Genomic DNA, 27,003 nt, shown 5'->3' with positions numbered 1-27,003 from the left:
TTTACATAAGTGCACACCTTTTTCTGTTGTCATTTCTTTCCTTTTTTTGTGTTCATGGAATTTTCATCAACTTTAGAGTTCCTTAAGAAAACCATCAAGTCAAGTTTCTTGATGAAGACCAGTAGTTTTGCATCAGCATTTGCCCTATTCTGTCCAGATTTTAGTCCAGCAATTGCATCTAATTTGGGAACAACCATGTAGTTTTGTGATGTTTTATTATTACCTTTTGTATGTTTATAAATTATGGCCTTAATGTAGAAACATAGTGCATTTTACAGTAGCTTTGTATTTGCACTAAAATAATCTTAAGTATAGCTCTGAAGCAATTTCTGGGCAGAATGAAATGGCAGCTACAATAGCTCATTTGAGGCACACTTCATATTTTTTGGGAGTTACTTGAAGTGAAATTACTTTTAAGTGCATTGTGAGTCATAAAAAGCACACTAGTAGTGTAAACATGCTGTTCCTGTGGTGCAGTAATGCTGAACATTTGCAGTGTCAGATTTAATTATTATTTGCAGCCAGTGTATATGTTTTTGCATATTTTGTATATTTAAATTCATACATTTAGATGTAATGACAATGTACTTGGTGTTTTCATGCTGTTCCTAATGGCTAACATTGAACATGTCTGCTATCATATTTGATATTGAACTATTTCCATATAACATATCTAATTATAAATGCAGGTTATTTTACAAGATCACTGTCTTCTGTGATAACATGTTTGGACTTCTGTATGACACAATGAGTTTGACTCTTTTATTTTTTGTGAATCAGTTGTGGGTGTTCTCTTCATTTAGTTGCCTTTTCTTAGCTTTTCATCTTTGAGGGGGTTGGAGCACACTGATTAACTTGCAGTCTTTATTTTGTAAACAGTCTGACGCAAAAGTTAATTATTTCTTCCAAATTTAATGTGTGTTTATGGTAACGGCCTGTGTCTAACATTAAGCCTTCTGAATGATAGTTTGAGGTTGCATTGAAGAAGTTTGAGGTCATCCTGGATAATCCACTCTCTTTGTTTTCTGCAGTGCACTAGTTCCACCCTCAGCAAAACGGCTCCACAATCTCTTGGAGTTTGAATAGCTCGGTATCTCTGTGATAAACAAAACTGTCTCTTTTTGCTGGATTTCTTAGCATGAACCACTCCAGAGTTGGTCTGTGCACATGTAATCACTTATCCCGCAAGAAACATAAGGTCCAGGGCTTTTAGTTTGTTTTGCACATGAGCTCAGGGAGTTGTCTGCATGGTCTGGTGACTTTGGGATTGAATCGTACCTTAGTAGTCTTTATTTCATGTCATTTTAACTGCTCCAAGAATCACAAATTTGAGAAGGTAATTAGGATTAGGAACTGTTGCTTGATTTTCCCTATATGTCAAATGACTAATCTCCACCTCTAATGAATGAATGCGTCTACCTGGCTCTGTTTGAACAGATGTGTATACGTTTTCAGCAGAATTCAGTAGTAAACACTGACAATGTGTTGGACCCACCTCTATAACACTGTAGTTTTCTACACTACAAATGAAAAAAGACACAATGTAGAGATGTTAATCCATCCATATATATATCACCCGCAATATATATATATATATATATATATATATAGCTTTTTTGTGTCGGTGCTAATGATCCATGTTTTCCAAATGTCAACAAAAAAAGTTGCCAAAACAATAGAAAATCTTCCATGACCCATGTTTGTATCTCGGTAAAGTCTGCAAACCGTACAGATCTGGTTGTTGACCTGTTTCAGTTCTTACAGTTTGGTTTTACAAGCCACATTTTTCTCACAGTAAATTTAATTTTGGGTGCATGAAAAAGTAACAATCTTGTAACTTTTCATATGTGTATAATGTCTGTGCTAGATGGTATTTGTTTAAAACACCATGTCCTTAATGAAGGCCTCAAACGAGGATGGCAGCAAGACTACTGGCACAATTTTTGCCTTCTGCCTTTGGGTAAAAACAAATACCACTGTGTGTCCTTTTTTACAACTCAATCTGCCTGTCAATCCAAATTTTCTTCTATTTCTTGAACAAATGTGCTTGTTTAAACCCAGGACATAATTTGAATTATCAGAATAATTCCTGCATCAGATGCTGTGTTATTGAAATTGAAGTTACATCTTCAAAGTTTGAAAGCATATGATGTTGGTTCACTGCCAGTAGACTGAATGATGGTACTAAAATATTAAAATGGTAAATGGAGCTTTGGAAAATTACATAATTTATTATAGAGTGGTTGCCATCAGTCCATTGAAGTTTAAAGTTATGTTTATGATCTACACTGATGTGGTTACTTTGTCTTGGATCATGTGATTGATCCTTTTTTTTATTTTTATGAACTGTTTTAAATCATGTCTAATGTTGCAGTTACACATGCTACATGCTGTCATGAATTGTCATTGTGACCTGATCCTGTTATGTCACCACATTTTCTGTTCAGACTAAGAAGTTAATTGAAAATGAGTAAACGGTTATTTTTACTTGTACAGGAAGACACTTGTAATTTTGTAACACTGGATATTGACTTTTCATCTACGTGTAAATGCTGGCAGCTTTGTTTCCTCAGTGCATTTCAGTCTGCCTTCTTTCAATTTTTTAAATGCTTAAAAGCTTGTTGAAAATGATCTTTTATATCAAAAATGTCTCAGTAGTGCATCAGCAATGTTTTTGTTTGTGCTAAACAAAAAGATGCTTTGTGTTGGGAAAACAACATGATGGATTGCTTCAGCTAATGGAATTATGCAGATTGAATGTAGTGGGGCTCTTTTTTTTCTTTTCTGAAAACATAAATGCAGGAAGTTGTTAAAAACCTCATGGGACTTGTTACTGTGGAGTATTTACCAAAACATCAGCTTTGTGTCTCATAGTTTAAAATCTCCCACACCAATCAGAGATGGGTAAAGTGCGATTGAGAATGAGGTTTATCTAACATGCTTTTCTACAATTTAAAATGCTCATTGCTTGTGTAATAAATATCTTTCCAAAGAAAATGTTCTTATATGTGCCTCATTTTTACAGTGATGTCTCTACAAGTTAATGGTTCCACTGATTGAATTGTGTTACATGGGAAGAAAGGGGATGACTCAGTATTTTGTCCACTTTGCTCATTAGAATAGGCTGTCGTCCTGCTGCAGTAGATTTACTATTTTTAAATATTATAAATAATACTACAAGCCATTATGCAAAACATGGGAAACACAGAAAACATGTAGTGCAGGTTATATTGGAACCGTGGAGCTACTCAACTGTTAGGGAAGTTCAGATGACTTTAGTATTTTCAATGCATTGCATATATGAATCATTAAAAAAATTGAAAAACATGTTTGCGTGCGCTTTTTAACATTCCACACACAGACACTTACCTCCACGGTGAACTTGTCCTGTGGTCAGTAGTCCTTCAGTAATCCCTCCTTGCTCCTTCTTCTTATTTTAACACCACAGTTTTATATATTTTACTATACACCATGATGGATGTGAAAGGCCCTCTATCCCTCCTGTATAATTCAGCCCACAGACTGAAAAAGACCATAAGGAAATGTGACAGCATGAAAGTTTGGCGTTGACGTCGGGGCCCGAGCTTAGGGGCCTATTCAGGATCCCACCCAGGTTTAATACCAATCTTTGAATTTGTTTATGTTTATGGAAACAAATATAACCAATTGACCAAAGTGCATTTTGCCACTCATATCTTTTTAATTGAGACATAATGTAGTTTATATTTTTGACCACTGGATGGTGTCCATGATACAGGGTCATTGTGTGGAAAACGCGGAAGTGCTCTAACATTGTTCCATCAGAGATTCCGTAGAACAAAGCTGCTACTTGTTTTGAGGCAATAATCGAGCTCCTCTCACGCTGTAGCACGCTTTTAAACAACTCTTACAAGGTGAACGAAGACGTTTCATAGTTCTGGAGATTTAATAGTACTAAGTACTCGCACGGTGACCAGTCTTTGACACCGGGCAGGTAACATCTGGCTGCTAGCCCCGGTTGCTAGTTTTAGTAACTGCTAACCCTGCTAGCTAAGTTAACAAGTCTGACATTTATCTGTGTCTCCACCAGTTTACAGGGAAAAGCGTGATAATACCGACTGTACTGTGGAGCTTTTATTGCTTTTACCGCTATCAACATCATATCCAGTTCAACCTATTTAAAGACTTGTATTGATTGGTTATCAGCTAGCAAAGCTGAGGCGTTCACTTAACGTCGATTTTCCGTTGTATCCTGTTGTTCGACCACCCAGCTTGTGTGATGCTTCTGGCTCAAAGATGACCTGCAGCCTGGACTTATAACATACTGAGAATCTTCAATTTAGCAGCTCAAATTCGAGGTAAATCTCGTTTTCATTCAGTTGTGCCTTTATTAACTAATGTGGGTGCGTTTGATAGGTCGATGTTTTCATGTTGTCCTGCAGGATCCACACAAGGTGACTCATGCTTTCTGATGAGCTTGACTCCAAACCAGAGGTAACCTTACAACCTTACATGCGTAATCTTAAATACAAGAGTTTGGCATTAAGGTAATAGGACACCCTGAGACTTGTCTCACTGTTTATTTCTCCTCTCAGCTGCTGGTGCAGTTTGTGCAGAACGCGTCCATCCCGCTGGTGCAGGGTCTGGAGGATTCAGAGTCCAAACACTCCTGCCTGCCTCTGCTGAGTCCAGCTGAGAGCTCATTGTGCAGCCCCCTTGAGCTCACAGGTCAGCAGATGCTCACTGCTCTTATCGCGCCAACACCGGTCAGAATGCTGGAAGTGATATCAAGAGTTTAGTCATTTTCATTGGCACCAATAATAATGTTCTTTGTTGTGAATCTCCAGTTTATTGTTAAAGTTGAAGTGCACAAACATTTGACAGTTCCACTGCAGGAAAAACAGTGATTATAGTTTACAGTAGTTCACAGTGGGTGGTTCATGTGAGCTGCTCAACAAAACCTGATAGAAACAGTTCTGCAGTTTGTTGTCCAAGAGAATAGTCTCTGCTGCATCAGTGTTTAACTGAAAAGGAAATAAAAACACAACTCTGGAGTGGCAGTTTCTGCAAAAAACACTGTAATCCTTCATGTATTACTATAGATTTGCCCTATAAATAAAAACTATGAAGTACAAACAAACAAAAAATAGTAAATCATAATTGAATTAATAATAATAATAATAAATGTATTTATAGAGCACTTTTCTAAACATATGTTAGAAAGTGCTTCACAAGACAGACAAGAAACACATGTAGCCCAACAAGATCAACTTGAGCAAGCACTAGGCAAACAGTGGAGAGGAAAAACTCCCCCTAGGGGAAGAAACCTCCAGCAGAACCAGGCTCAAGTTAAACGGCCATCTGCCTTGACCGGTTGGGGAGCAGGAAACAGTTATACAAACAAAACAATAATGCAAACAACTACCACATCGGTCCTTGGGAAGACCGTGTAATCTAATGGAGAGTCCTCCTAAGGACAGATTTGTTTTAGCTTACAGAAGATCGCAAAAGGCTCGCCGGTAGAGGTATGTTTTAAGGAGAGTTTTGAAAGATGTTACTGAGTCAGCTGATCTTATATCCTCGGGTAAGCTGTTCCAGAGTTTAGGGGCTCTAACTGAAAAGGCTCTGTCACCTCTAGTAGTCATTCTGACATCAGGGACATACAGAAGATTTCTACCAGAGGATCTCAGGCTACGTGCAGGCTCATAAGGCTTTAAAAGCTGGGATAAATAGCTGGGGGAAAGGCCATGCATAGCTTTAAAAGTTATTAATAAAATCTTAAAATCAATCCTAAAACATACTTATCTATTTTAATGTAGAATCTAAAATGTACTGAGTTGTAATCATGTGAGTCTTGAATTGTGTGACTGTCTGTGAGCATTTGATTGTGCAGAGAGTATTAATAATAAATATTTAATGTGTTTACATGTTAAAGGTGTTCCGTGGACTTTTTTTGTTAACAAACACAGATATGTTTATTTCAGTATTTTGTCTTTTTTTGATAAGTTGCATGTTTACCACATCTGAGTCCAAACTTTTGGATTTTTTTTCTGTTTTGTCCCAGATGGAGGCCTGAGCCATGAGCCCGAGAGTTCTCCCTCCCTGTCAGAGTTTGGAGGTGTGTCAGAGCAAAGCCCTTTAGTGGCCCAAACACATCCGCACCCACGTGCTACACCAAGCCCCCCACCCATCCTCCATGACCTGCAGCAGTCAGACAGCACTTCCTATGTTCTGCTGAACCTCGCAAAAGGTAAAGGAAGTCCAACCTGCCAACACAGAAACTGGTCATAGCTAGACATTTACACCCCCTAAGAACAATGCAGCAGTATTTGCTAAACAATTATGACCTTACATTGATCTGATAGTTTCTAAGGTAGCAACATTGGAGTAACACTGATACTAATCTACATTTTTAAGATAAGGTCTAGCCAGTTTTTGGTCATCAGTTGAAAAAAACAGACATTTATTGAATGCAACCCTAACAGAAACCCATTATATTTCCATGTAATGTGTCATCCTATGATAAAGCTGAAACAAAACTAAGAGTGAAAATGTGTTACATTAAAAATCTAAATCTGAGTTTGTGCCTGTATTTTGTGTCTTCCACATCTCCTGATTCTACACACGCTAAAAAGCGCTAAAAAGAAATGGGGTGACACATTTTCATGAAAAAGTGTGAATTATTTCGGCTGGAAGAAATGATCCTTGGCAGGCACATTTGCTTGGTTCATCAGCTCTTGGCAGGAAGACCAAAAAATTAATTCTGTTCTCCTGACATATACCTTTTGTGCAGTGTGCAATGTTCTGTCTGGGACTCAGTGAGAGATGTGAAGGATAGAAAAAGACTTTCAGTAGATGGAATCACTTCCTTTCTATTGCTGAATTTAATCGTAATCATGGATAAAGGATTGTTTTTGTGTGACTGTTCAGCAGCATCATCTTAGCTTTTCACAATAAAGCCATAACATTAAATTCAAACTTGCTGAAAATGTGACCCAGAGGGGCTCATGATATTGATGATTTTGAAAAAGATTGCATTTGCTTTGAATTACTTGTTTGACTGTGAGCCTTCCTCTACATTTTCTTCCATCTCAGGCATCACTGCTTCCTCAGAGTCCCTGATCTTCGCCGCCGATGGTGCCGGGGAGGATGAAGATGAGGCCGTCTCATCTCGGGACTATGGGATAGACGGCAGCGCTCCCTGGTATCTGCGGGTACAGGAACTGGCACACGATAGTCTGATTGCTGCCACACGGGCACAGCTTGCAAGAGATGCCAAGGCCAGCCAGGATGCGAGAGCTGCTTGTGTCAGTAACGGTAAAGTCACTTTGCTTTATCAAAGAAATGTTTAACCAGTTTACAATGTAATGCTAAATCAAACTGGCTGTTCACGGAAAAATCCGATACTATTTTAAAGTTCATGAGAATGTGCAGTGCTACCGCAAGCGGCCTGTGATGTAACTTCTAGTAAAAGGGTGAAAGAACAAAAAATTAAGCACGTGCACAGAAAGCAGCACATTTTTCTGGTAAGATAACATCAGCTGCTCTACTTATGGCAGGCCTCAAAGACACACAGAACAGAAACAAGGTCGATGTTGAGATGAGAATGTAGTGCAGTGAGCGCTGACTCAAACTGTGTTCAACACTTCTGATCATCATTCTCTGAATCAAAATAATTTTGTAGCTTTGTCTGGATAGATTTACAAGTCTGCTTACAAAAGACTAGTGGAGTAGTAAACGTTACATTATCGTGAAGCATTGATGATGCTTCGGTACATAATGGTGTGCTGTGTCTGAGGACTTGATGTGCCTTTAGTAATATGGCTAATGTGGGCCTTAGATAAAGACAAATAGGAGAGACGGGTGAATCCATTAATCAAGCCATTACATTAATGTTATGTGGAGAATAATAGACTGGCCACCAACATGACTCCTGGTTCTTTTTAAAGGAACAGTTCAACATTTGGGGAAGTATGCTTACAATTTCTTTTGTCAAATCTTAAATGTAATTTTTTTTCTCTGATATTTCTGTTAAATTCAAAGATGAAGACAGGGAGAACAACTAGCCCAGCTTTAGCTTATGTACCATTTTTAACCTAAAACTGTACTGCTGCTGTCAATAAAACAACAGGTTCTTAATCTCAGTGGCATCTCTACTCAGTTAAGTGAAGGTTAAAGGGAGGAGTGGCTGCAGATAAGTAAGTTGGGCAGTCATCCAACAACTTTAGCTTGTTGGTTAAGCATGATTCCTACTATAATGTAAAACAAGCTGATTGAGATAAACCTATTCTGGCCTTAAGCTGTAGCAACTCTTGCAGTTGATGATAAATAGGCTTCACCTATAGAAATCAGGATGCTCCTGAAAGGTTGCTAAACACGGCCAAACAACACACACTCGATTGATGTAATAGTTTGTTTCCTTCTAGATCTTGCTTCGATTGTCGAGGGTTGTTTATGTTTTCTCGCTCAAATTATGTCCTAATCTGTTGCTTGCTTAGTGATAGTTATCTATGCTTTCATCTTATCTCTCTCTAAAGCCTCTAGTCTGATCTAAGATGGTGATCTTTCCTGCAGCACACGGCGCTGTAGCAAGCTGTTGACCCACACCAGGAATCAGGACTATATCACAGCCCATTTTAACTGCTCTCCACAAGCAGCCTCATAGCTAAAGAATTTACCCATGACATTCAAGCAATTAGGACTCCTAGCTACATCTCTGATCTTTGAACCTCTTCTGAGTCGAATTGCAGCAGGTTCTGGTTAAAAAGTGATGCAGGAGTGAAGTTTTATTCCCATCCTGTTTGGTCATAGTAAGTTTTCTCCAGTCTCAACCTGGGTTTATTCTTATTGTTTATGATTGTCGCTTAAAACTCTTCTTGTTCTTCTTGTTTTTAGCAGCACCTTTATGTTTGTTAGAAAATTGATAACAGTGTCACAATTTCTATTTAGATAAAGTTAGAAAGGCGGTCAGTGTCTTGAAATCGGCATACATTGTGTTTTGGCACCAGCTGGAGGATAGAAAACACTTTTTATGCAATTCACTAACTAAGCAGTAGTAAAAAGTGGGTGTTTCAGACCAACCATGTGTAATCATGTAATCCAGATTGAGCTCAACTGAGCTCTTACAGATGTTCTTTTTCTGCCCCTGATGATGTCTCCTGTTCATCCTTGACCTCATTACATCTCCATTAATGAGTAGAGTAGCCGACAGTGAAAAAAGGACAGATTTCTACTGTGTGAGTTCAGCCCTGGATGTCTTTATCATCATCTTACAAGATGAAAGAAATATAAAAGCTTCTTGTGAGCTAGTGTACCAGTTGAGAAGCTGCTTAAAATACTTTGGACATCGTTAGATTAAATGTCTCCAGCAGCCTGTAACTGGCTTCAGTGTTGCTCCTCTATATGAGCCACTGTAATAGCTGCCCTCCCACTAACTTGCATTAGATTAGACAAGTTTCCTTCAGCAGCAGGGCATCGGTTATAGGTGCATTACTGCTGCCATGCTGCAAAATTGGAGTTGTTAAAGACATTCAAAGTAGGGAGTCCAGGCAGGTTAAAAGGGAGTGATTGCATTCAGCTTTGGGTTGTTTTCTCTTGGCTGCAGTTATTCGGCAGGTCTCAGTCAGTACCTGATGATTAGCTTTTCTACAGCTGGGCTCCAGGGGACAGCCACCTGGCATTCCTGTATTTTTTTTTTTTTTTTGCACAACCCTGCTCACTCTCCTCTTCTGGTTGCCTAGGTGACCACACACACAGTTTGACATCAGACGGGGACAAGCGAGAACTACCATCTCGGACCAGCCACCCTCTCTCCAAGCAGATCCTTCGCTGCTCGTTTGAAGGTTGCTGCAGGACTTTCACTTGGCCGGCTCATCTCAAATACCACCTCAAAACACACCGGTAAGACGCCCACAGCATTAGAAGATAATAGAATCAAGCAGTAGTCCCAACAAGCATCAATATTCATCCCTGTGCAAATCCAGGCTAATATGGGTACATTTTCTAAATTGAAAAATGAAAATGTAAGCTTGCAGGCTAATCCTGTATCCAACTCTTAATACATGTCATAAGACACTGTAGCTGCACATGTGCAATCGGATCTTAGCCATTTCAGGAAATTTAAACCCAGTATTTTCTTTACAACCAAAATGCTACACAGATATTTTAAGTCTAAAGCACTCAAGCTCACTTTAAGTGCTGGCATGTTGTGTCCACAAACAACTATGACCATTTATACACAAATCTGAGATTTTGTTGTCACTTAGTGTATAAAAGTGGAGAAACCACAGTAAATACAAAAGATGTAGTTCAACTTGTGTTCTTTTCACGGCCATTTGCTGTAGGTTAGTTCAAGTAAACATAGAGATCACAGCTCAGTTAGTGTTTCCCACTAGTTGGTTGTAGTGGAGGCAGAGAGAGTAGGCAAACAGGAGAAACACAGCTGACTTAGAAGTGTGCACTTGTGCACTGTATGAGTTCTGTTAACATCAGTGTAGGAAATCTATTTGCGGTTGCCCTGTCTGACCTTGTGGTGGGCTGTTGCAAAGGAAACATGTGCGCAGGAGACACTGAGGCTTGTTTGTTTGGTTATCTCGGCTCCCAGGAATGACCGAATGTACAGGTGCGGCGCAGAGGGCTGCGGGAAGAGCTTCTATGTGCTGCAGAGGCTGCAGGTTCACATGAGGACTCACAACGGCGAGAAGCCCTTCATCTGCAAGGAGAAGAACTGTGGCAAGAAGTTTACCACTGCAGGAAACTTGAAGAACCACAGACGTATTCACACAGGTGGGGTAGCAGGAGATACCTGTGTATAAATCCAAAAAACACGCTGGAAGCAAGAACTGACTCACGCCATTTGACTGTGCTTATTTAATGCTTCCTTGGTGCAGTCAGGGCTGGTGATTTGAAGCGTCAGCAGGACTGGTGCTTCCATTCTCTGCTGCAATGAGTAACAGTACTCTGTCATGTTTTATTTAGGTGACATTAAGATTTTTGATGGCCTGTTCCGCAGTCTGCTTCTTCTCTTTTGGCAGCAGTTAGCCGGTCACAGTATTCAGTATTAGTATTTCGCTCGGATGCTTGGAAGAACAACTTTCAATCAGTTATAATATCCACTCCATTAAATTATATTACTTTTTTTTTTTTTTTTTTACATTCCTGTGCATTATAACAGGTCAGCTGTAAACAAAGACAATAGTGTGAACAAAAAAAGCTGCAGTCAACGCTTCCACAGAGTTTTGGTGTCTTTGAAATCCCCATTTTTAACACATTCATTTCTGATACCTTCGTTGCATTGCTCTAGTAAAAAGAGAGTTTACTACATTATGTTGGTTTATTATGCACTTAAACAATATGTATATGTGGGTGGCTGCTTCCAGGAGAGAAGCCCTTTCTGTGTGAAGCAGATGGTTGCGGGCGATCCTTCGCAGAGTATTCCAGTCTACGAAAACACATGCTCGTACATTCTGGTGAGTTGAACAGAGTTTACAGCTGCAGCAATACTTTGTAATGACTGTACTATGCACACACACGTAGTATATAATCGTGTTTCTAAAAAATAAGGATTTAGTTTCAGTTTAGAAAGGATCACCGTATAGTGTGTCTGTGTGTGTGTGTGTGTGTGTGTGTGTTTCCCAGGCGAGAAGCCTCATCACTGTGGCATCTGTGGGAAGACTTTCTCTCAGTCTGGCAGCAGAAATGTCCACATGAGGAAGAGACACGGAGAGGAGGGTCTCAACAGTGAAAGCAGAGAAACAGGTTGATCTCTTCCTTTTTCTCTCACACACCCCCACACCTAGACTCAGTGTGGTAGATGGATATGGTAATCCTTGGATTATGTATCTTACACTATTTAAAATGCTGTTGGTTTCTAGTAGCCTATATTAAGAAACATTTCCTGAATTATTAATTACTTTTCACACTTCTAAATGAATCAATTAATTTTGCCAGTGCCAGTAACTGAACTGCACAACTTTACTGTAGAAACAGGCCCGTTAGACTTCTGGTGATGGGGTCAAATTCATCACGGAAGTATATAATTGCCAAGTTACAATGGCACAGTAACTGAAAATCATATCTTCAAACTTCTCCTGCCTCCCTTCAAACATCTTTTTGTCTTCACCTTACAAATTACTGAGATAAACAAGTGGGTACTTGAGTAAAGCTTCTACTGCAGCTGTAGGAAATTTACCCTGCCACTCCTGCCTCTATTTTTAGTGTGAGCTTCAGCACCTCTACAGATTAAAATGTCTCTCAATGAGCTCTTTACAAACATATGGTCTAATTGTACAAAATCAGCTGAAATTAGTTTTCCTCAGCATCAAGCAATCAGAGCAGACAGCACATTTACCTCCTTGTTACATTTCTGTAGCAGAGGGGAAGCACCGCAGCTGAATCACCACAGAGGAAGCGCTGCCAAAGCTCCAAGTATAAACAGCAGATTTATTCGGGTCAGCGTCCCTAAAGAGGCCGGTCTTTTGTAAAAAGCAGAGCAAAGAAAGATGCAGCTTCACCACAGAGGCGTAGTTTCTTTGTTATTTATAACAGAAGTGACTAGATAAATTACTTAATAAGCTATTTTAGAACAGTCCTTAACAGAAAATGAACACATGGGTCAAAAGGTAACTTGGAAAGTCAGCAATAGAGAGCAGACTTTGTTTGAACATTGACTGTTGGTTCCTGTAGAGCCTGTGGTTTGCACACAGTGTGTGTGTCACTCTCCACTTCGTACTTGTTTTGTGTTGAGACGTTTGTTTGTCACTGACAGGAGAGGCTCTGACACAGAGCAGCCTGCTCGAGGCTGACGGTGAGAACGCTGATGCTATGGTGACCATGACAACAACCGTGGAACCCATGAGTCTTCCTCATGCTATGCTGCGATCACCAGGTAGGCGTCTGCACAAGTATGACAAAACCAAATATGATATATGCATATTACATATGTAATAACAAACATCTGACAACAGCAGCCCTGCAGTAAACACTAATTGAGTGAAGCTTATAATGTTGTGGTAATGTCAGGGGTGCTGACTCAGCTGGTGACTGTCTTGTTTTTAATCACAGTTTGTGACAATCAGTTCAGCTTTGCTGTTATTTCAGGCAGCAGTTATCTTTGTACAGAACTGTTCAGCTCAATGTTTGCAGGCAAATGTATCATTTTAAGTTTTTAGTCCTGAAAGAGTGGGTTTCTCTCATTTAAGCTCTTTACTATAGATGAACTGATTGATTGACTGATCTTACTGTTAAGCAGCACTCATGTCACTAGGCAGCCTGTCCTCTTTTAACCTGGCTCTGTGTATGTGTGTTCTCTTTCCACAGGCTCTGCAGACTCAGTGGTAGTTCTCTCTCAGCAACATGAACTGGTGACCATGACGACCGAAGGCCATGCATATGGAGAAGATGTGGTGGCGTTGCTGTAGTCTACCGTGACGAACGTCACACACTGTGTATTTCACCAGTGCTAGACTTAGTCACAGTGGATTAAACATAGACGTCTATCTGTAAATAGATTAATCACTGACTATAACCCCTGTAGATATTTGTAATTAGAAACCATTGATGGTTTTATTTTGGCAAGTGTGAAATGGCAGAGTTTGTACAAACAACCTTTTTCCTCAAGTTTTTCAACACAAATACTCCCAAAGAAATAATGAGACGGGTTAAAAGGTTTTATGAAAATAGGACTGTGAATTATCATTGCAAACACAAGTGTGAGGGTTGAAATAGTGATCGTCTCAAATGAAAACCACTAAATTTTACTTAAAACTCCAATGGCTGATAAGATTGACAGTCAAATTAACCAGACATACATTTACCACATTCTCCTTATTAGTAATAATAAGACACTAGGCAGTATAACTGATAAAAACATTATCACACTGATGCACGTAAACACTGGCCATGCACAGCACAACCAGCCAGGCCTTCTGTTGATCAGCCAGAGTAAAACACAAAAATATTTATCTCCCAACAAATATCCAGTAATGCCCCAAATCCTCTACATTAAGTGAGAGTTATTGTTAACATCGTTCACTCAAATGTCAACCTCTATTTCACTTGTTCTGAGTAAGGCTTCACATTGCTCACTTACCGCTCAGTATATTAACACTTGCGAATAATTGCTTTTTAAAATTAATTACTCATGAGGTTCTTTCTGCCCTTATGAGACAGCAGATGTCTGGGGCTGTTAGATAAGGTGCTGCACATTACTGTTTGTTCTTGAAGACCACCCAAACCAGCAGTGTTTGTTTCATACTTCTTCTCAGTGGATCTTCAGGTTGTAGAAGTGGTCCAACGTGGCTCCCAGAGCCCAGCTTGCCTCCACGTTGTTCACTTTCTTGGTCAACTAAGGAGGGGGGAGGGGAGGGATCCACCAAATCAGTCAAATGCCTTTTTAATTTATTAAAATAAAAATGAAACTGAATTTTTGTGTAGATTCTAGAGTCTGTGTAATACTGCCTCACCTGCAGCACCGTGCTCTCCTTGAACCCAAATCCATCCTTGAGCAGACAAGTGATGTAGGTCATGTCCAGACACAGGAAAGGACTGATGAGAGCGTACTTGGTCATCTTATTGCACACTGAGCAAATAAAAGGGAATCATGTCTGTTATGTGGGATAATCAGTCATCTGTATTCTGCTGAGAGGATGGAGGCAGGATTTGAGATAGCAGTGAGGACACAACTCCAGACTATTGAGATGCACACTGTGTCTCAAGCACAGGGAGCTATAATATCTGTCATAGTAATGATGCATTGCTTTGCCCAGCTCACCCTCTTTAGCTCTCTTCTTGAAATCTCTGACCTCCAGCATCCCTCCTTGGACTCCATCTGCAATAGTAGGTGATCGGGGGTCATCACTCACATTTTAAATGTTATACCATTCATTATAAGAGCACATCTACATGCACATTTCCATAATACTGATAATAGAGCTTGTGGCCTTTCAGCTCCGACTAGCAGAGGATAGCAATTTCTCTAATAACTACATACCTATAGCTTGTCAAATCCACAGAGACAGGTGCAGATGACTCACATTTTCCTGCTTCTGTCTAGTACTGGAATAACATCCTGCTGGGTCTGTATAATTATGTAAGGTGTGTACAGAGTGTGCGTGTGCTCACCGATAAGGCCTGCATCCACAGCTCTGTCAAAGTAATAGGAGAATGCGTAGAAAACATTGCTGTCTTCAAGCTCATATGGCTGATGAATAAACCCCTTCACCACCTTAAGTACTTCCTGATAACAGAGCTTGTATCCTGAATAACCTGCAGAAGAGACAGTGGTGGAAATTATGCATCTTATATTGGAGTAACATTATGAAATGATGCGTAATTCATTAAGTCCATTTGAGTGGCCTTTGCTAATATCCTTGCTGAGGGCTTCATTGCTGTGACAAAATTTAATGTTGAGTATTCGGCTCATTACCGTATTTTCCCCTTTGATTCACAAGGAAAATCAAGGACGTTTCAAAAATGTTCTTTCGTGCAAAAAGTAGCTTTTTATCGATGCTACTATTGACTGATTATACTTAAACAGGATCTTACCATCTGGGTCCCCGCTAACATGATAGGTTAGACCCCCAAAGCTCCATTCATCCCTGAACTTCTTTGGCAGACACGAGCTTTTAAAAACCCGCCACTCCAACCCTGTGAGAGCACAGAATGACTTTAATTTTACTGCCTCAAACGTGATGAAGGTGTGAGACCGACTTAAGATCTCAGTTACTAGCAATATTCTCTGAAGCCCTTCTGTGATTCATCTCAAGGTCTCGCTAGAATTGTTTATAGGAAGACAGCACTTCAAGAGCACCTCACAGAAACATCTTTCTCTTGTTACCTCGCTTTCTCTGTGTTTGGAGAAATAGGCAGGAAAGAGAGGAAGAAGAGAGCAGTTGCAGAACAGGCTCACACTTGTGTCTTAGTATCCTTCAGAGACATGCTCACAATGAACAACACTGACCCACAGCTAATGGCAACATGTACAGCACAGTACCTTCTGCACCCAAAGCGCCCAGCGTGGCCAGTCGTGCTGCCATCAGCCCATTTCCCAAGTAACTGGTAAGAGTAAAAGGATTGCTATGCAGTTACAAAACCACTCACAGACTGTGTATTTAACAAATCTGTCATATTGAAAATAGGCCAAACAAATGGTGTCTGCTTATTATTCATGTCCTAATGACTAAGAAGATAAGAGAAGTTTTTCTAAGTAAAACAGATCAAGTGATGTTAAAGAGTTACAACATCATTTGTAGTATATATTCAATCTCAGAGGTAGTATAATGTCTACTTGAGGTTAAAATTACCTTAAATTAGAGTGATTCAAATCAGGAATAAACAAGCACTATGTTTTATGAAACACAGATAAGTAAAACTTACCTGTAAGTGTACAGTTCAAATGTTGAGTTGAACATATCAAATCTGGCAACGTAATCAGCAACAGGAACACTTTCGATGGTTTTCTGCAGTTTAATATGAAAGATGCGGTGGGTTAGAAACCGCTAAAGAATTAATTTAAATTTTTTAGACAACATCTCTAAACATGCATTTAAACCACAGACCCTCTGTTTAGGTAGGAAAGTGATCTGTGTGGATCCTCCTCCCAAATCCAATATTCCTACTGTCTTCTTGGTTTGTGCATTCAGGTGACCTGAAAACATTCCCTACTTTAATCCAGCAGCCACAACAGAGAAGTGCTAATCAGTTATACCTCAGATGATATCTTCAAAAGGCCTGTTTGGCACATGTGCAACCCAAAAGCATATAATCCCAACTCTGAGCCTGATAAAGATCAGAGCAATCCCCTCTAGGCAAAGAAATTGTAGCAGTGTACATTCAGCCTGTATTGTTGAACACAGTTCTATAATAAGACTCTAGGACAACTTCAGACACTGACTTCAACATGGATATACAGTAGAAAAGCTCAGAAAACAAAGTAATCAGGACAAATTATCTGGTGCAAAGCTGCAGATAGTACTTACCTGTTAGAAAGTTCAAAGATATCCAAGCCAGGATTCCTACATTTATGAAATTAGCAAACAAGCGAACCATTATTTCAGGTACAACATACAAGTTGATATAAGAAAAGATATAAAGACACATTTTTTTCCAGGAATTACAATGGTTACCGCGCATACTAAGGTGTGAGTGAGAGCTATAAAAACAAGGTTGAAATGCTGACAAGTGAATTATGTTGAGGCACAACAGACAATAACATTTTTCACTACATAATTACGGCCCTTTAAGATCACAGCTATCTTTGTGGTGAAAAGTAATTTTGTTTTCAAGTGTCATCATAAAAGACAGCAGCACTCTACTGCAATTAAGTTAAATGTCTGCAGTAAACAAAGATTCCTTACAGAAACTGTACCACACACTAAAACTAGGGCAAAAGGATCACTGTTGCCACCTACAAAGTACTGCAGCGACAACATGAGTGGCTGTGATAACTGACGGATGTGTTGCTTGTAAGGGCAGGGGGTGGGCAGACGTTACCTTCATTTGTGCCGTTCATTATGCTGACGCTGTTGTCTGGGACCAAAAAGGGAGATTCATCAAACACATGTTGAACCTATGAGACAGGAGAAGGAGAAAGACGGCGAGAGTGAGAAAGCACAAAGGGTGCAAAGGGAAAGCAGTAGAGAAATGGCCTTAATGCTATCTACTGTAATGGTAGCTCATCCGGAGGTGCTCTGCACTTGAAGGGATTAATTAATTCCCTCAGGTGGATTAATATAGTATCATTTATCTTCCAAGGTGCCCCAGGGCCATCCATTACTATTTTATCACCTCCACAAGAGCTGTCCTCACTAAGCTCACACTACTCTGATAACAGTACCTTTCCTCTTCTCTCTGTACCACCTGCCATAGCACTAAAAAGGTTCCCTTTTTTTTCTGCCTGCTCCCTCCCTGGAAAGCGTCAGACAATGTAGAGCTTACCAGCTCCCCTACGACTGAGAACTGCACTCTACAGAATCTTGGTTTTGTGTAAACGATACTCCTGAGATCTCCATCCGATCTCAAGTCTTAGTCAAGTTTTATCATCGTACTCTTTTACCTGGTCCAGAAGAGCCTGAGCTTTCTCTGTGGCCAGCAGCCGGAGTCCGGCTGTGGCCCTGAGCACCACTGGAGTTCTCTTCCACTCCAGACGAGGCACAGTCTTCTTGGCCACTTTCAACAGCATCCTCACTGTGTGTCCCCCCTTCAAAAACAGAGACAATGCTCACTACAGAACAGCTCTTCACAGACCTGTCTTGACAGCAGGGTGACTGGTTAGAGCTGAGAAAACACTAACAACCTCCACTTGTTTGTCATCTCGCTCTTCTCACTTCCTACTTACTTTCATTAGGAATGTGATTTCCCACAGAGAAATGCTATTGGCAGTATTTCTGAAGACAATGTAGAGCCAGCAGACCATTTCTCTTTGGCTCAATATAACTGATTAGATTTTACAATGAACTCACCATTTCAGGGGAGTCAGCATATGCTGACAAACCAGGCTTTATGGAATGGAACATCTCATTGTCCAAAACAGGCAGCTTCTCTAAAAAGATACAAGATCCACCCACATCAAATTTGCAGCAGCTATTAAAAGCATTAGGAGGCCTAAATCTGCTTAGCATACATATGCAGAACATATCCCCTTATTCAAAATGAGGCACGCTGACTTGAATCTGACAGAAAAATAGGATTATTACTGAAGTAAATTAAGTCAAGTATAACCTAAGTCTCCTGAGGTGAATATTTAGAGGTGTTCAGATGTGAGAGGCTGTGAGGATAGAGGGAAAGTCAAGGAAATTTCAATTCTTCTTTCTTAACTGTTTCACAGTGCATGTTAATACAGTATGACATGGCTGCTGTTTGAAAGGTTTCTCCTCCTGCATACTGATATGATATGAAATACATAAAAAGGTAAACCAGCAGACAAAAGTAGGTCAAAGTAATCAGAGACCAGTGTCCGGCTCTGCCTAGCATTACCTGATACACTCTGGATGAACGTGTAGACGTGGATGCGTGTCCCAGTGCTCCCTGCGTCAAACATCACTGCGTAGAAGATGCGGCTGTGGTTTGCTGGGCGGCTGAGGCTGGGAAGGATGCTCCTGATGCTGTTGGTCAAATCCAGGATAGAGTTCTTGATCTGAGCTTGGCTCTGTCCTGCCACATTGAGCAGGACCAGGAGTAGAAGCGGCATGGTGGGCTTCATCTTCACGCTGGAGATGAGAGCTCTGTAACAGTATAGTTTATTTTAATAGTTTCGAACTGTTCAGGAAAACAGCGCAAACTTTTGCTCACTTGTTTTGGGAGATGTCCAATTACAGCATGACAAGAAACAGAGGAGAAAGAAGCAGTTAAGTTATTTACACCAGGTAATTTGGCCACACCCAGTCAGACTTTCGAACCAACCACAGGGACACATCCCAAAATGAGCCCCTCTCACTGCTGACTCAGCTCCCGCATACAGTTTAGAAAATATCACATTTTCAAGCTGGTAGACTTCAATTCTTTGAACTTGATGTTTAATCAATAAACAGCAACTCAAAAATGTCTCAACATCTCTCTACAAAACTTAAATTAAATGTCTTTAAAGGCTCAAACAAGCACCGCTCTGTGCCGTACCTGTGCTGAGACACTGTCAGCCTGCTTGGATTTAAATTTTAAAAAAGCATACGGGAATGAAAGCATTTTACTTGGGCCTGCATGTCTGTCCCTTTACTCATTTATTATTCATTTATCACTGAAATGTTTCAGATGCTATAAAGAAGAGTTATTGTAGAACTACAGATTCCTCATGGTTTTTATTGACTATTGCTCATTTGTATGACTTTAAAATGAAGCACGACACCACTTTTAACACTTCAGGACGTCAGAATACACCACACCATACATTCTCAGTGGGTGCATGCAAAAAGCAGCAGTGTCTGCAGCAGGTCAGTGAGTGGTTTTACTCTTCTCCCCTGAGAATCAGTGGAAAGTCTATCTGTGGCTAAAGAGGGGACAGCAGGCTCTCAGGCTGAGCAAAACAACTCAACTGCATTTTCCACAGCTGCTTCACGGAATTCTAAGGTTTAACTTGTCAGACTTGTTTTTTTAATTGCTCTTTTAGTGGGGAATTGACAGACATAAACCCGAAATCTACCCACTCACTGCAGGGGTCCAAAGAGTCTCCACTGTCACTAATGTGTGTGTGGACTGTGTCTGTGAGCATGCGCAGGAGGTTCATTTGAATAGAAACCGAATTAAAAATAACAGGCTAACAGAGGTCCGGGGACACACAAACTTCATGATTTCTAGAAAACAAACTCGAATTATGTTTTTATTCTGGTGTATTATAACTTGTTTAGTCAGCTGTTGGAGATTCATAACGTTAGCTACTACAGTCGTTAGCCACTACCGTTAGCTAGCATCATCTCAAAACTTAACGATTACCACAGTGAATACAGTTTTCATGCCCTGAAATTGTTTAAGTATCCATATATACGTAGAAAGTCACTTGGCGGTATAATGACTATAACGTTAATACGTGGTGTGTTGACTTTAGCGTAACGTTAGCTTATATCAACCGGTGAAGATTGGCCGGTTACCGTTAGCTAACTAACGTTAACTTGAGTGTTAGCTGCTGCGCGCGGTGCAGCATTTCCTCTCAGAGCTGAAATCTAAAATCAAAACTAAAAAAACAACACTGAAAACAGCCACAAAGACACAGCACAAGCACAGGAGCCGACTTAATGAAGCTATTTTTTTTCTCCTGAGCGCTAGACACGGTTGAGGCTCACCATGATGTCCAACTAGCAGCACACTTCTCACAGCTGACTGCCCGTGACGTCACAGCGCGTCGTCCCCTGCAGGGATCACCGGAGACCACAAACATAAACCAGCCTCCAGACAGCATGAACTGAAACCAGTCATATTTCATTCTTTTTATTCAAAAAGTCAGTTACAGACTCAAATATCCTTATATCTTAATCTTCAGTCACAAGACCTAAGACAGGAGTCAAGGGGATGTTTGAAGTGGCTTAAATACTCTGGGTGAAAAGAGTTCCACTACTACATACTGTAACTACAGCACATCTATTAACTGTATATATTCAGAGGATGTCATCATAATGTTGTTTGAAGAATATGAAAAAAAATGCATTTAACTTCATGACCAGAAAGTATTGCTCTGACAATTCAAAACTGTGCATTGAACAGTCATCAGTTATTCTACTACTGGAAGGTACATAACAGGATATATTATGCATCTAGAGCAGCAACCATTATTTCAGTTTATGTGGAGTAACATGAGTGTGTCCTTTTTTTCCATGTAGCATTTGTTATATTAAAAGTATAAAAACTGTCGTTGTGAACCCCTAAGCCTTTTCATTGCTTTTTTTAGGTTTTAATGTGCAATTTTAGAGCATTCACAGGATCGTGAAAATGATCCACCAGGTTAGCACAGGATATGAACTTGAACAAACATACACAAAAATACAATGACATGAAAAAATGCCATTGCACCATTCACTAAATGAGGTTTGTAGTGTGTGTGTGCGCGTGCAACATGTCCAATATGTTTAAAGCTTAATCACTAACTACTAATAAACCAGTGTGAATATTTCTCAACAGTTAAAATGGACGTGTGGCCTTCTCCCCCTTATCCCTCCTTGAGCTTCTTCTAGGCATTGAGAAGTCAGTGAAGCTAACGATGGACGGAGTGTTGATTTAGCTTAGCGTCCCATGGTCGGCATGGTAACAGCCGGGCTCGTCAGGGTGGCGTCCTCAGCCTTCCATTGTGATGTCACCGTTTTGATCTGAGTGTAGAACTGGATGCCCTGGTGGGTAAAGAGGTAACAGCTGGTCACATTTTCTAGCTCTCACTTTACATACATTATACACGGTTTGTGTTAACTTGCCTGTTTGCCATAGAAGTTGGTGTCTCCTCTAAATGAACCTCTAGAGCCAGTGAAGGAGAACATGGGGAGGGGCACAGGGATGGGGACATTCACACCAATCTGTACAAAGACAAACATCATACATAAGCAGTAGCAAGTAGTGCTTAAAGGTTTGTAAACCACTATTTCTGCACATACATGACCTATGTCATGTTGCAAGCTTCATAAATTCTTCAGAATGACCTCTTCAAGCCATCATTCCAGGAATATTCCCACTTCACATGAATACCGGTTTCTGTTTCCTCTCATCTAAACCTCCTACACAGAGCTGTTAACTCATCAAAGTTTCACACTAATGTCTTACTGAGAGCCAATATAACACTCATGATGACCAGTTTCCATCCCAATATTAAAACCCATCTATTTTTAAAGAACTATCTTTACCATCTCTATTTTGAAGACCTAAAGCTTTAAACATACACTGTAAAAGTATCTCTCACCTGGCCTACATCCACTGCATGTGTGTATTTGCGTGCTGCGGCACCATTGGTGGTGAAGATGGCAGTGCCGTTGCCGTAGGGGTTTTTGTTGACTACAGAAATGGCTTCATCAAGACTGTCAGCCTCCAGGACGACAAGCACCGGTCCAAAGATCTCTTCTCTGTAACACTTCATGTCCGGCTGGAAAGACCAAAACTGAGTTTCAGAATTTCACCACACACAGTAAAAAAAACTCCACAAGACATTATTAACAGTACGTTTAACATAATACAATATAACACATAAATGGTATGTTATATAAATACCTGGAGAAGACAAGGAAAAGGTCATAAGTGCTTTTAGTAACACTTATAGCCATTTTTTATTTTAAGATGTACCATGTCTGAGACTTCATACTTAAAAGGTAAATTTTCAACCTATTGTCTTCCAGTTCTCATCTCACCGTAACATTTGCAAGAATTGTGGGTCCTACAAAGTTTCCATTTTCATATCCTTTAACATTAACATTTCTTCCATCCAGCAGGAGCTTGGCACCCTCATCTACTCCACTCTGGATCAAAGACTCCACCCTGGCTTTGGCTTCAGGGGAGATCAGAGGACCCACATCTGCCCCAGGCTGATCACCTTCAGGACACATACATGTATAATTAACATTGAGCGAGGGCAGATTTAGAACATAATCGATCTTTCTTTACACCAACATGTACTAATGAAGTTACCTGCATTTACACGTAGCGACTTGGAGCGCTCCACCAGCTCTGGGAGCCATTCACGAGACTCCCCAACAAAAACAGCAGTGGAGAGAGCCATACAGCGCTGGCCAGCTGCTCCAAAAGCAGCACCCACCAGCTGGTTGATGGTGTTCTCCTTATTGGCATCAGGCATCACCACACCGTGGTTCTTGGCACCCTTAAATGTAAAATGAAAGATGTCACTCTGAAGAGTTTCTCTCCAGTAGACTGTAGGACATCAGGGGTAGCACAGTGCTAATCACTTGTTACGTATATAAATGACTGACGGCTAAGCGCTGCGCTGTTGTCATGGTAACAGTGATTGCTCCATATGTTTCTGCTGGTAACAGTAGCAATAGTGTTTATTACATGGGTTATCACAAAAAATAACAAGTTCAATATAAGACCAGTGTAAAAATCTGTGAAAAGTCTGTTTAAATAAGCACTGCAAGTCCTGGTGTACCATGTTGGACTGCACTCTCTTGCCATTCTTGGAGCCCCGCTCATAGATGTACTCTCCAGCCTGGTTGGAGCCCACAAAGCTGATGGCCTTGATGGCTGGGTGGTCACAGATGAAGTTGACCGCTACACAAAAATACAAATGGATAATGTAAACCCTCTCTCCATCTGTACTGCACCTTTAAGTCAGAATATAGGGGCAAAAGGGCCGTAGATTCAGAGAATCAAATTCTTTTGACTCAAAAACTCCTAGCTACATATTGCCGGGAAGTATACGATTAGTGTTTGAATCATCCTTGACCACCACCACCTATCATGTGCTTCTGAATGAACAAGGAGACAAACACACACACACCTGCATGCTGGCCGTGGATTATGTTAAGGGTACCATCTGGCGCCCCGGCATCCTGAAGCAATTTAGCTAAGAGCATGGTGCATCCTGGGACCCGCTCAGAGGGCTTCATCAGGTAGGTGTTGCCACACACCATGCCGACAGGGAACATCCAAAGAGGAATCATAGCAGGGAAGTTAAACGGGGCGATACCAGCACACACTCCGATGGGCAGGCGGTAGGTGTAAGTGTCCATATCCTTGGTGATGGAGGGTAAGGTTTCCCCCAACATGAGGGATGTAATGCTGCAGGCGTGTTCAACGACCTCTGGGGCAGGAGAAGTGAAAGAAAGGAAAGGAAGTCAACCCATAGAAAAGTCGAGAGATAAATAGATCTGAAATATTAGATTTATCTAGGTGGAAATATTAGTTATTTAAGATGATAAAAATAATTCCTACATGAGAATAAATTGTGCACTTAGAACTTCTATGTTCTTTCTAAGCCTCTTACTTAATAAACACGGTTAAGTGATTTATTTTCTCTATAAATAAACTGCAGCAGAACTTGAAAAACATCCCAACATTGTAGGAAGTCTCCACGACTGGCAGCACACCTACAGACATACTCTGTCTTTCAGCTAAATTATAAGCTAGCATGCCAGAATAATTTGGGTATCCCAAAACTGGGAATTGTATCAAATACAAAAGATACTTTGGCAGCCCTATCTTGTAACAATAAAGAAACCGCTTAATTTATTGGCTCTTTAATATATCTGAACATAATTGTAGTTTCTGCAAGTCTGCCAAAGTAAACGAGCACACCTAAATAAGGGGAACTGGATATAGCAAACACCTGAAAAGACGAAGCTGCAGAGTGTTTTGCAGAAAAGCAGAAAAATAAACAAGGTAGTCACAATTTAACATCAGGACTGAGCAATATAATGCTGTTACCTTAACCCTTGTTTTGGTAACACTTTAAAAACTTAATGTAATTTAAAAGTGAAAGTCACTTTTCCACAGAGTGTTTGGTTACACTGGAAATAACAGACCCACTACCGTCACTTAGTATTAAACTTTCACCCAGGTCTAGGTATCAAGGACTGTCAAAGCTAAGAACATCTCATCAGGAGATACAGATACAACAGTTTCAACAGGGCAATTTGATTTTTCTATATAGTCACCAGCCCTCCAATACAATCAGAATATCAAAACCCCAGTGCATTACTTACGCAGTCCTCTAAATACATCTCCCTCTGCATCAGCCAGAGTTTTGCCCTGCTCCAACGTGATTAATTTAGCCAATTCTTTCTGAAATATTAGAGGACAAACAGACGACAGGATTCAGACATTAGCATTTTCTTTAAAAGCAAAACATGCTGTCATTTCTCTCTAACGTCAGATATTTGAAATAAGCATGTCAGCAAGGCACAGATTTCCCTACAATGTTGTCCTTGATGAGCTGTTGGTAGCGCAGGAAGATCTGCTGCCTGCTCAGGATGGAGGTCTCGGACCACGACTGGAAGGCTCTGGAGCATGAGTCTACAGCTGCCACCATCTCCTCCTGGGTCGCCTTGGGGACACGCCCCACTACCTCATTAGTGGCCTAAGAAGAGAGTCCGTGCATGACAGGGGGCATCATTATTTAGTATTACTGCTAAAGTATTACTTTGTTCACTGTCATGATGATGAAGGTAGATGACATGCTTGTCATAATCACTCCTCACTCATTGCTGGAGAATCACATTTGATGAACTACACACCAGCAAAAAAAATCATTTTGGAAGATAGGAAACAGGTCTGGCTGTGGAGAGCAGGCTCTGACTTCTCTCGCTTTACAAATTAGGCTATTAGAAATTGGCAAATCAAGACATATTTCCCTCTCCAATGTTCACAAGTTATTACTATAAAGTTGCACTGGACATTTGCTGCCAGCTTTCAGTACAGATCTTATTACTGCATCCTCTGTGCTGGCTGGGTGTAATGTATCTTTGAGTACTTACAGGATTGTGAATGTCAAGCCATTCAGACGTGCTGGACTCAACAAACTTGCCATCAATGAACAGCTTGGTGGTGGGCTAGAGGATCACAGAAACATATGATTAAATATCTTCCTTCCTGGTATCATCATTAGCAAGTTCACTGAGGACATCTATCCATCACAACATTTACACTGTTTTGTGTTACTGGCTCATTTTCAAGTATTGCTGATTCAGAAAGATGCTATTTTAATAACTTATGTCCCAACCCCCAACATATACAGTACTAATTCTAAGAAGTTTTTGAATATCTAATATTTAAGTACTGGAAACGTGATACAATTAAAAGGCATCTGGAAGATATGCACGTGTCCTGCACATTGATTACAAAAGACATTTGAAGACATCAGCTTTGATAAACATCTTTTTGTTATCTCCTCTCACACACATTGACCTGAACTGATAATGAAAACCATTGTCGCTTGAAGGACTAATATCTTTCCTGTTACACCCTTGGTTTTTGAGTGTGTTTTTGATATGGTTTTGTGCTTTAAAATACATACACCTTAAAGACCCATTGTAAAATATGGGTCAACCAATCCTTCCTCGAAAACCTTGCCTGAACATTAATTCATTTCTGAGTTATGAATGCTGGTGATTGAAAGCTCTTACCACTGAGGAGGAGTAACACATGCGACCCAGCTGGAAGGGAACCTGCAAGAAATAAAACACCACAGCACTGCTAGACTTCAAATCTCATTCAAGTCATTGTCTGAGGTCTAATGAGTAAAAGCGTGTCCTGTCCTTACCTCCCCTACTTAAATTGCCATATGATATTAAACACTTACAGGGGGAGGAGTGAACAGTTTGGAGCGTGTGCAACTTATTGCAATGCCTCGGTTAGCAAGTGAGACGTAAAGCTAGCTACACATGAGCTGCAGTAGTAAAACGAGGCTAACTGCTCGGTCAAACGTTAGCATGAACTCGCTTTACCTTTTTGCTTAGCAAAGTCCACCGGAGAACTGCTGCCATTGTGAAAAGTCAAGTTTCTCTAATACTGCTCCGAAGCCCTTCAACCGACCCACAAGGCACCGGAGTGCAGAGAGAGCTAGCTTAAATGTTGCATACACAGCGGTGGAACTAAACGCTGCGCTTTACGCGA

The 27,003-nt window shown here is 40.4% G+C and overlaps 3 protein-coding genes across 5 annotated transcripts; 1 reads left to right on the top strand and 2 right to left on the bottom strand.

Moving 5' to 3' along the window:
• The first annotated feature begins 3,794 nt into the window (after nucleotides 1–3,794).
• On the top strand, nucleotides 3,795–13,423 carry znf410 (zinc finger protein 410). 3 transcript variants are annotated; one of them, XM_026341421.1, is made up of 12 exons: nucleotides 3,795–3,893; nucleotides 4,251–4,337; nucleotides 4,422–4,473; nucleotides 4,575–4,707; nucleotides 6,044–6,229; nucleotides 7,075–7,296; nucleotides 9,720–9,879; nucleotides 10,583–10,764; nucleotides 11,358–11,447; nucleotides 11,617–11,736; nucleotides 12,746–12,865; nucleotides 13,297–13,423. In XM_026341421.1, exons 3-12 carry the CDS (start codon nucleotides 4,441–4,443, stop codon nucleotides 13,395–13,397), a joined length of 1,347 nt encoding a protein of 448 aa, XP_026197206.1. In that variant the 5' UTR covers nucleotides 3,795–3,893; nucleotides 4,251–4,337; nucleotides 4,422–4,440; the 3' UTR covers nucleotides 13,398–13,423. The 3 variants fall into 3 exon arrangements, with proteins under 3 accessions (XP_026197206.1, XP_026197207.1, XP_026197205.1); XM_026341422.1 differs by lacking the exon at nucleotides 4,251–4,337 and having other exon boundaries at nucleotides 3,801–3,893; nucleotides 4,396–4,473; XM_026341420.1 differs by having other exon boundaries at nucleotides 3,801–4,337.
• A 758-nt stretch (nucleotides 13,424–14,181) lies between these two features.
• Nucleotides 14,182–20,816, bottom strand: LOC113149349 (ectonucleoside triphosphate diphosphohydrolase 5-like). The gene is made up of 14 exons (XM_026341423.1): nucleotides 20,748–20,816; nucleotides 18,952–19,199; nucleotides 18,438–18,517; nucleotides 18,032–18,175; nucleotides 17,470–17,545; nucleotides 16,956–16,991; nucleotides 16,536–16,624; nucleotides 16,354–16,436; nucleotides 15,971–16,032; nucleotides 15,523–15,624; nucleotides 15,100–15,243; nucleotides 14,750–14,806; nucleotides 14,442–14,557; nucleotides 14,182–14,323 (listed from the first exon to the last, which is right to left on the bottom strand). Exons 2-14 carry the CDS (start codon nucleotides 19,175–19,177, stop codon nucleotides 14,240–14,242), a joined length of 1,299 nt encoding a protein of 432 aa, XP_026197208.1. The 5' UTR covers nucleotides 19,178–19,199; nucleotides 20,748–20,816; the 3' UTR covers nucleotides 14,182–14,239.
• An 87-nt stretch (nucleotides 20,817–20,903) lies between these two features.
• On the bottom strand, nucleotides 20,904–26,995 carry LOC113149773 (methylmalonate-semialdehyde dehydrogenase [acylating], mitochondrial-like). Its single transcript, XM_026342042.1, has 12 exons — nucleotides 26,835–26,995; nucleotides 26,514–26,555; nucleotides 25,866–25,940; nucleotides 25,307–25,468; nucleotides 25,095–25,173; nucleotides 23,891–24,193; nucleotides 23,540–23,661; nucleotides 23,065–23,254; nucleotides 22,788–22,969; nucleotides 22,346–22,525; nucleotides 21,867–21,965; nucleotides 20,904–21,785 (listed from the first exon to the last, which is right to left on the bottom strand). Exons 1-12 carry the CDS (start codon nucleotides 26,871–26,873, stop codon nucleotides 21,681–21,683), a joined length of 1,578 nt encoding a protein of 525 aa, XP_026197827.1. The 5' UTR covers nucleotides 26,874–26,995; the 3' UTR covers nucleotides 20,904–21,680.
• Nucleotides 26,996–27,003: the final 8 nt, after the last annotated feature.

The sequence above is a fragment of the Anabas testudineus genome, chromosome 24 (genome assembly GCF_900324465.2).
Source record: "Anabas testudineus chromosome 24, fAnaTes1.2, whole genome shotgun sequence".
Taxonomy (NCBI): domain Eukaryota; kingdom Metazoa; phylum Chordata; class Actinopteri; order Anabantiformes; family Anabantidae; genus Anabas; species Anabas testudineus.
Note: the sequence above shows the minus strand (reverse complement) of the source record. Positions and strands in the feature narration are given on the sequence as shown.

What these genes read in the sequence shown, in the direction of transcription:
- znf410 (XM_026341421.1), top strand. Translation starts at nt 4,441, where the DNA reads ATGCTTTCTGATGAGCTTGACTCCAAACCAGAG. An exon ending in TCTGCTGAACCTCGCAAAAG is followed by an intron (nt 6,230 to 7,074) that starts GTAAAGGAAGTC and finishes CTTCCATCTCAG; the next exon opens with GCATCACTGCTTCCTCAGAG. An exon ending in CAGTGAAAGCAGAGAAACAG is followed by an intron (nt 11,737 to 12,745) that starts GTTGATCTCTTC and finishes TGTCACTGACAG; the next exon opens with GAGAGGCTCTGACACAGAGC.
- LOC113149349 (XM_026341423.1), bottom strand. Translation starts at nt 19,177, where the DNA reads ATGAAGCCCACCATGCCGCTTCTACTCCTGGTCCTGCTCAATGTGGCA. An exon ending in GGGCGCTTTGGGTGCAGAAG is followed by an intron (nt 15,625 to 15,970) that starts GTACTGTGCTGT and finishes GTGCTCTCACAG; the next exon opens with GGTTGGAGTGGCGGGTTTTT. An exon ending in TGTTAGCGGGGACCCAGATG is followed by an intron (nt 15,244 to 15,522) that starts GTAAGATCCTGT and finishes TCTCTTCTGCAG; the next exon opens with GTTATTCAGGATACAAGCTC.
- LOC113149773 (XM_026342042.1), bottom strand. Translation starts at nt 26,873, where the DNA reads ATGGCAGCAGTTCTCCGGTGGACTTTGCTAAGCAAAAAG. An exon ending in GGCTTGACATTCACAATCCT is followed by an intron (nt 25,469 to 25,865) that starts GTAAGTACTCAA and finishes CTCTCTTCTTAG; the next exon opens with GCCACTAATGAGGTAGTGGG. An exon ending in ATGCAGTGGATGTAGGCCAG is followed by an intron (nt 21,966 to 22,345) that starts GTGAGAGATACT and finishes GTCTTTGTACAG; the next exon opens with ATTGGTGTGAATGTCCCCAT.